At 34.6% G+C, this 8,760-nt stretch overlaps 2 protein-coding genes across 2 annotated transcripts; both read right to left on the bottom strand.

The window, feature by feature from the left end:
- Positions 1-344: 344 nt before the first annotated feature.
- Positions 345-2,942, bottom strand: LOC112462309. The gene is made up of 5 exons (XM_025028021.1): positions 2,642-2,942; positions 2,250-2,444; positions 1,505-1,715; positions 734-893; positions 345-622 (listed from the first exon to the last, which is right to left on the bottom strand). The coding sequence occupies exons 1-5, from the start codon at positions 2,920-2,922 to the stop codon at positions 537-539; spliced, it is 933 nt and encodes a 310-aa protein (XP_024883789.1). The 5' UTR covers positions 2,923-2,942; the 3' UTR covers positions 345-536.
- Positions 2,943-4,913: 1,971 nt separating this feature from the next.
- Positions 4,914-5,706, bottom strand: LOC112462310 (nonsense-mediated mRNA decay protein 2-like). The gene is made up of 2 exons (XM_025028022.1): positions 5,120-5,706; positions 4,914-4,946 (listed from the first exon to the last, which is right to left on the bottom strand). The coding sequence occupies exons 1-2, from the start codon at positions 5,511-5,513 to the stop codon at positions 4,927-4,929; spliced, it is 414 nt and encodes a 137-aa protein (XP_024883790.1). The 5' UTR covers positions 5,514-5,706; the 3' UTR covers positions 4,914-4,926.
- Between the last annotated feature and the right edge of the window lie 3,054 nt (positions 5,707-8,760).

Raw genomic sequence — 8,760 nt, 5'->3', positions numbered from 1 at the left:
TTTTGCAGGGGGCTTGCCGATGCTCTTTCTCTGCTATTTCGCTCCTATTTCTCTGAAAAAGTGATTTGCGGAGAAAATGTAAAGTATTAGCAGAGAAATCTGTAAACTCTATTTGTAAACAAATTGGAGAAAAACTGAAGACAAAATTGCAGAGAAAATGCAGATAATACTGCATACATACTACTAATATCATTATAAAAATAATTCAAATTTCAAAGATTTTATTTCATAAAAAACTTGTGACATTACTTTTTTCGTTATATATATTATATATAAAATATTATATATAAAACTTTTTTTGTTATATATATATATATATATAAATATTTATATATAATCCATATGTAAAACTATTTAAGTGAAAATAGAAAACAAAGCTATATTATTTCACAGCTTATTCATATTCGCTCATATTCATTCAGTTTTATATTCGCTCTGATTGTTCGATAAATCAGATTCATCCACTTTGTCGTTTAGCTGCTGCTCTTGATGAAGAGGCAGTCGATTTTTTTTTAAATTTGTGCGATATCTTTGTTTTATGGCCGTAAGACTTCCTGGACTTCAACTTTGCAGGAAGCCTTATCCTGCGGACCATTAAACAAAGTGCATTTCTGTGCTGCCACTGAAAGAAGAAAATAAATTATTTTATATGTATCACTTTCAATAGTTTCAATGTTTAATTGAGTGTATATTTTCTTAAGGGAATTGTACATAAAGAAAAGTATATACTTACAATATATAATATTCATAGTTTTTGTGTCCCCAAATTTCTCCGAAACATTACTAACGGGCCACGTGAATTTCGAGACCAAACTGTCAGTCATAATCGTTTTTATAGCATTATAGAGAAATTCTCGTAATTTGCATCCTCCTAACCCTCGCAAGTAATTGTACTGAAATAAAATAAAGTATCATTACACTGCAGTACTATGCAGGTAATTAATATTCTACTTAGCCTTTTCGAAAGAAATGTTTCATACAAAAGTTGTAGAGTTTAAAAAGATCTATTTAATGATCTTATCAGTTTGATCTTGGGTGTCGTCACAAAAGTCAGGTGAAGGTCACATCGATATTTTTTTAATGGAATCGACTTTTTTTACATAATATGATTTCCCTGATTATTCTGCATATAAAATTATTAAGGTAGAATTGTCAAAAAATCAATGGTTTAGATATGTACATTTCTATTCTGGTATATTTCGACATAAAGTATAAAATATTTTGTAAACTATTCAGTTTTGGCAATTGTACCTTAATACTTTTATGCACAGAATGAGATGATTCAATAACTTAAATAAAAAAATTAATGTATAATTTATAACAATTTTTTAAAAAGCCAGTATGAGACTAATACGATTAATGGCTGCATAAAAAACGTTAACGATTTGATCTGGTAAAATGCTGAGATACAGGTATGTTTTTTTAATATTTATTTTCAGAATCTCTTTGAATTTCTTTAGGGAACCTGTGTTACACAGTGTAATGGATGCGGAAAAACACTCACCAGCTTCCTTCGATCATTCTTCTTGGCATCGCTTTCTAGCTCCTTAAATTCCTCAACGGTACTCATTGGGAAGCCCTCTAACCCCTCGTAAAACGTATTTCTTAAATTAACGCCATCGACATGAACGTTATCATTTTCCACAATCTTTTCCATGATCTCTTTTAAGGCATTCTGGCTCTCGATTAAAGAATTAACTTTGTCTTGAAGATCCCTGCGAATGTATTGATCTAAAGTTATGCAAATATGTATAGTTGCCGTAATAAAATTAAAAAGTAAAGAATTTTTCATTTTCTTCAGTTTTTTACCTCGAACGGTCTTTTGTCTTAGATTTTCAATGCTTATATACACAATTACATTATGTATTTACACATCAATTTCTTTTCACCCCATTGAACATTAGTACGGCATGCATTCTATTTTTTTTCAATTCTATACATAGAATTTAAGATTGTAATTTTAAATTGCTGTTTATCAGAAGTTTGCAACAGGTCTGTTAAAATGGACGCCCAACAGGAAATGCCGTGCCGTGTTTAGTAAATTAATTTTAAATACAAATTATACTGCGATTACGACAAAAACAAGACACATGTTCCCCTCACAGCCAGCTCCGCGGGCATCCGTGTCAACAGGCCTGATCTACACCCATACAGCACAGATCTTGCAACGTTGCAGCAATATGTCTGCAAGGTTCTGTGCTGTATAGGCAATTATGAAATTCTACATTATTAGAATACATTATACTCACGTTAATTTGTCATGAATGTCTTGGTTATTTGTCTTGCATTTGCAAGTCTCTTGCATGTTTAATGCGTCAAGCGCGCGATTATGTTCAGCATGTACCGATGTTTTCTTCACAAACCCATCAACGGGCGGAGTATCATCATTTGCATGCTTATTCGGTTGGGGAACGTGTACTTCACGATTTAGATTTTTTTCTTGTCTGGAAGAAATATGAAAATCATAAACAATATTGTGTATTGTGATCGCAAATTATTTTGTTTCAAATTTATATTACATTGTGGTTTTCAAAGTACAATTGTCAGATTGGTTTTATACATTCATGCAATGATTTTTATACAGTCCAAATTATTTTGTTGAATGAAAACAATCGTGTAATTACTATTAAAATTTACTTACAAATCTTTCATAGTTGAATTTTGAATCGTATCATTCGATTTATTTGCATTAGTTGTATCGGTTTTCGGAAAGGCGTCATTTTTTTGCATATATTCTACTAGTCCTTCAAGTTTGTTCAACTCCACTTGCACAGAGTACTGCTTGCTGCTCTTTTTTTTCATACGCTTAGTAAGCTCTTCGTCCGAGGATGTAGTCATAACATTCTTCGGTGTTTTGACTACTCGTCCACTACTCGATATTTTACAATATTTACTTTTCATTCCTTTTCTGCCAGCGTTCATATTTATTTGCTTTAATGAATAAGAAAATGTACGTTGGAATGTAAGTTACATTGCTTGTATAATAATTTGAAATAAATTTACTGGCATATAAACTGTTGATATTTTTCATTGACATTATACCATGATATATGTATAAAAGTTTTTGCATATTAAACTACATTACTTTTTAATTGCGTACTGTACGGAATTTCACTTTAATGTATACTTGTTGTACATCTTTGAAAATTATTGGCAGAAATAGTACGTGTACAATTTTATTATTACTATTATTACAATTTGTTATTTTTGAATATTTGTCTAGTATCGAGTATAATTCGTTTACGAATTATTTAATAGTCGGGTTGTATTAGGGGTGTAATTAGCGACACACAGATCCATTCACTTCCAATAGTGCGCTCTTCTTGACCTTCTCTACCGCTCCACTTCGGCATCCTGTACATCTTGCTTTTGACATCTCTCAAATTGATTGCTTCAAATGTAAGTGATAAGTTTGAACAGTGGTATACTCCTGCCACATCAGATGTGACACCAACATTGTATAGATGAACCTGTGTTCGAAATTTTTTAACGATAAACAGCGTGTTCCCTTCCATGTGCGCTATGTTCTCTATGACGCAGATTTCTCCATTATTTGTGATGCAACAACTGTCACGAAGAGCGGTAGAGAACGTTATATTTCCAAGTTGCATTTTTCGATATTGCCGGTAATGACGGGCAGGCTCTACGAGAGGTCCATCCATGTAAATTTTCGAACAACGAATGTGGATTCCTTTATCGACGGGAGTTACAAGGTCGTTTAATTCACACATTCTTTTGTAAAACTGTTGTAGAGCCAAGTGCGGCTTTCGTATAAATTTCCTGAATTCAGGCATATTGTTCTCATAACAAAATGCACTGTATGAATCTAATGGGCCCAATCGCCTAACATCACCGACTACGTGCAAAAGACCATGGACATTGTACAAGAGAAACTGCTCTTCATACAATTCCTCGCACATGTTGACGTAGCTCTCTAATGCTGCTTGGCAGTATACGTACATTTCGTCCGAGACATTTTCCAAACTAAGGAGGCGCATTACACAATGTAAGAGAAGAAAATGTTTGTAATGATCTTCGTCAAAAACATTTTCTAGCACAACTGGAGTTGTATACAGCAATAGTTGCCTAAATTCTGTGCCTTTGAAGTGATGAAACATGGAGATTTTATTCGGACGACGATTAAATTCCGTAGGGCAGTAGATTCGACATTCCATCATTCTTGAATCCAAAATATCTAACTTTCTTTTAGTTAATTTTTGGTGTCCATATTTTCCATGGATGTGAGTGGTCAACACTTTCTTTACATTCCCAACGTATAGAAGGTGCAAGGGTTCAAAAGGAACTTGCGTCACTAGTCCCAACACACGATTTAAGGGACTTGGCCCTTTGTGGTGATCTTCATCCATTAGTTCACTATACTCTTGATCCGTTCGTAGCGGGTGACGAGTCCCGGGAAAAATCATCGTTCCCCGAAAGAATGGCATCGCTGCAGAACGACGCTTTTCAATTTTGCATTTAGAACATGCGTTTGACGATACATGCCCATAGTGGTTCAACGCAAATGCCCTTGCTGGTGCATTTGCAATGAAGCATCGAATTTGAATTGAATACCGTCGATCGTTTATAAGGACACCACCTTCTTCACGAATTTCCTCCAGTTCTTGAACAAAGTGTTCAAAAAATTGAAAAGGATTTGATGGCTTTTCTGTTCTCTTAAAGACACCCGCTATAATTGGTTTTTTATCAATACAATTATAAATTCTGTATTGAAGAGGCCAAAATTGAGTCGTGCCGCTTTTGTAAATTTGAGCGCCGTCTGTGCTAAAATCGATTTGTATCGTTTCGGGCAAGATATCTTCAGGAAGAGTTTTCAGTTTTTTTATAAGGGTATATTGGAGACCCAAGTGAAGGTATTCTCCTCCATCGATGTATTGGACGTGTCTCGAGGCCACATCAGTAGGCGTTTCAAGTAATGTCCTCGTGTCCTTCGGCAAAAACGTGAGATTAAACGGGAACTCATGCAATGTCTTCAGCAGCATGTTGCCCTGCTTATGCTTTAAATTAGCAAGTAAGAATAATTGTTTTAATGCTTTTAATTTTAGGTCGTTCAAGTTTTGTGGGGCATTGTCATTTTCAAAGTTTGAAATATTGTCATTACTGTGAGCATCTGTATTGTCCGCATCACTTTCTTCGTTTTCTTCATCATCGTCGCCTCCGTCAGTATTTACTTCTTGTTCTTGTACCTCTTCTTCTGCTATGCCTTCATTATCATCTGCTTCTTCATCTCCATTAAAAGTATCTTCGTGAACGTCAGTAGTCGATTCCTCATTATTATAGAGAGCGTTATCAGATACAGATGGAGCAGAATGCGATGCCGAAATTTGCATTGGTTCATTTTCAGACAATGTATCGTCTGATTCGTTATTTATGGATTGACAGACGTTTGGATCATCTTGTCTTGCAGCTAACCGTCTTCTCTTGTGTCTCTCACTGAGATTGAGAAATTGCTTATATTTCGTTGACATGCCTCGTTCAGTTTTGTTTGCTACCATAAAGAAGGCCAGGCAAATAATTATAAAGATTTGATAATTACAACTTTTGTAATAAATTGAATAGTGCAGTACAAACAACGTACATAAGCGTGTGGTTGGGCAGTGATAGTTGTAACTGTGTAAGATTCTGTTCAGTCAGGATCACCACCGCATGCATAGGAACCAGTTACATTTAAGTTTTAGTAGTTTTCTGTGTGTAAAGAATGTAGATTTATATGTATTTATATGTATTGTAAAATTTATGAAAAAGACTCTAAACGTCTTGTATTAGTAGCTTTTAGTATGTAAGAAATGTATTTATATGTATTGTAAAATTTCTCAAAAAGACTTTAAACGTCTTGTATTACAGTATGAATAAAAATCTTGTATTATAATTATGAAAAAGATTTTAAACATTTCGTATTACAGTATGTCCTTATACATTTTGCAGAGGAAAAGACTGTTTTTTTTTTTTCAAGAAATGTTTGCCAACATTCAAAAGTACGTTTACAAAAATATTGCCAACGTTTCAATCTATGTACATGACTGCATGATTATACTTTTTTGTCAAAATAATATTAATTGGAAACGGTACATTTGAATATTTCATGTGATCGAAAATTGTACGTTTACATACCCCAAGCATACAAAGTAGGAAATTACAATTAAACATTGTGTAAATGAAAGTGGACCACTTGGCGTGAAATGCATTACATGCTCACATACAGAAAATGCAATTTTATTAATAGCACAGATTACACGGTCAATCGAAGTATTTTACGTGTATGTTTACATACATATTTATGTAAATAAAATTTTTTTTTAACGATACTTCGAGTTAATTGCAATCTATTATTATCACGAATCTGTCATCAGTGTAAATCAATTTTATAATTAACGAAATGCAGTCAAAGGAATTTCAAAACTCACTGATGTACTCTAATGTCGAATCAGTTTCGTCTTCAATACGACACCAATTATTTTCTTGTGTACGTCTCACTATATATATGTCAATTAAAGTTGAAATGAAAACTTCCTTTTATTGACAGGTCATGCAATTAATTAATACAAATTATTATTAATATTAAAACTATAAAACATTATATAAAAGTTGAAATTAATATTAATATGGAGAATAAAAGATATCAATAAAAGTTAGTCGGGTTTACGAAGCAACGATTATTTATTTCATGTACAAGTAATAGAACCATGAATAAAAAAACATTATGAAAACTTTCATGAATTGAAATACAGCGTTAAGTAATGCATGCAATTAATTATTATATTATATTCGAGTTAAAATAATGGGAGAGGCGTTTGATCAGTTGAGGAGAGTAGACGTGGAGAATCAGGTGGAATTTAGAGAGCTAGAAGGAGCGGTATAGTAGAGAGAAAAAGGAGAGTAGTAGGAAATAGGAAAGAGCGGAAGCAGGGCAATAAGCAGAGATACGGTGAGTCAAAGTAGGAATCAGGAAGGTATTAATTAATAGATCTTAAAAAGTCAACAGGTGAGAAGGTTAGGGCAGCAGGAGAAGGCACGTAAGCGGAAGAGGTGGACAGGGCGCCACCTGTTGGAGAAGGAAGGAGGTAAATTACCGACAGGGAAGGAGCGGATAGAGATAATTGAAAAAGGCGAAAAGAGTAAACGTAGAGGGAGCCACGGCGAATATACAGTAAGTAAAGGTGGCGAATGGAGGCAGAGAAGGAAGGAATAGTAGAAAGTAGACAAAGAGGTGACAAGGAAAAGAAAGGAGAAGAGGAAGGAAAGAAAACGAAGGGAAGACCAACAAAAGCGGAAGGACTGGCCAAACTGAGAGGAAGAGCAGACAGCTTAGGAACAGGGTCAATCAAAGATTACATACAGAAGAGGAAAAGAGAAGGAGCAGAGGAAGAAATAGCCAAAGCAGAGAAAGAAATATTGGAGAAATTTAGCGAAGCAAGGAAGGCTGGCAGATCACCACCAAATAAAATAAAGAAAGGAGAGGAAGAGGAAGAAAACATGGCAGCAGAGGGGATTAAGGAAATTCTAAGGAAACTAGAGGAACAGGAAGTAGAAAGAAGAAAAGATAAAGAAGAAATAAAAAAGGAAATAAGAGAGCTGAAAGAAGAATTTAAAAAGAGAGAGGAAATTTGGGAACAGCAAAAAAAGTCGTTGGAGGAAAGAATAAAAAAGGTAGAGGAGAAAATAGAAAAAACAGAATTGAACATAGAAGACAAGAGCGAAGGAAGATACTTAATGGAAAAAATGAAAGAGATGGAAAGAAATATGAAAATGGCGGAGAGAAGAAGGAGGAGAAATAACATAGTTGTGAAAGGAACAGCGATAGGAAGCGAAGCAGGAAAGAAAGAGAAAGTAGAGAAGATGATAAGCGAAATAAAAGAGATGAAAATAGCCATCGAACAAGTACATGAAATAGGAAAAGGAAGAAATAAAATGACAGTGATGAAATGTAAGAGCTGGGAGAACAAAAGAGAAATAATGACAAAAAGAAAGAAACTGGGTAAAAAATATGAATGCTATCTGGACGACGATCTAACTAGATTGGAAGGGCAGATACAAAAAGAAATAAGAAGAGTAGCAAAAGAAGAAAGAGAGGCAGGAAAGAAAACCACGATTGGATACCAGAAGATGTGGGTAAATAATAAAGAGATGAAATGGAACGAAAGTAAGGGGAAATTGGAGGAAGAGAGTGGGTTTCGAAAGTAGTAAAAGAAAGAAGAGAGAAAACGAGGGAAGAGACATAAGAAGCAGAGGGAGAGGAGAGGGAATATGGAGAGGGAACAAGGAAAAGAACAGGAAATATGAAGAAAAAGAGAGTACATTAAGCATAGGCTTCTGGAACATAGCTGGACTAAAGAGAAAAAACGAAGAATTCTGGAAAGAAATGGAAAGCTGGGATATAATAGCGATGCTAGAAACGTGGGTAGAGCAAAAAGATTGGCGCAAAATCAAAGGAATGTTATCAGATAAGTACGTATGGAAATGCCAACCTGCGACAAAAGAAAAAAAGAAAGGAAGAGCAAGAGGAGGAATAATAACTAGTGTTAGGAAGGAAATAGTGGCAGGTGGAACAGAAGAGAGAGAAGAGGAAGGAATTGTAGAAAGAATAGCAAAGACGAAGGAGGGAACATGGAAGATTATAGCGGTATATGTGAACAACGATATTGAGAAGAAAATAAGGTATATAAAGGAATTCACAAACAAGGGAGGATTAGGGGAGCAAATAATAATAGGAGGTGACTTTAACGCAAGAACTGGGGAAGAAGG

Source organism: Temnothorax curvispinosus, unplaced genomic scaffold (assembly GCF_003070985.1).
Source record: "Temnothorax curvispinosus isolate PA1 unplaced genomic scaffold, ASM307098v1 QBEX01012224.1, whole genome shotgun sequence".
Taxonomy (NCBI): domain Eukaryota; kingdom Metazoa; phylum Arthropoda; class Insecta; order Hymenoptera; family Formicidae; genus Temnothorax; species Temnothorax curvispinosus.
Note: the sequence above shows the minus strand (reverse complement) of the source record. Positions and strands in the feature narration are given on the sequence as shown.

Bases quoted from the DNA above. Each gene is read 5' to 3' on its own strand.
- LOC112462309 (XM_025028021.1), bottom strand. From the start codon at position 2,922: ATGAACGCTGGCAGAAAAGGAATGAAAAGTAAATATTGTAAAATATCG. The intron at 894-1,504 runs GTGAGTGTTTTT...ATTTTATTTCAG, and splicing joins AGAATGATCGAAGGAAGCTG to TACAATTACTTGCGAGGGTT. The intron at 623-733 runs GTAAGTATATAC...TTCTTCTTTCAG, and splicing joins AACTATGAATATTATATATT to TGGCAGCACAGAAATGCACT.
- LOC112462310 (XM_025028022.1), bottom strand. From the start codon at position 5,513: ATGGTAGCAAACAAAACTGAACGAGGCATGTCAACGAAATATAAGCAA. The intron at 4,947-5,119 runs GTAATGACAATA...TTTTTGCCGAAG, and splicing joins GGACAATACAGATGCTCACA to GACACGAGGACATTACTTGA.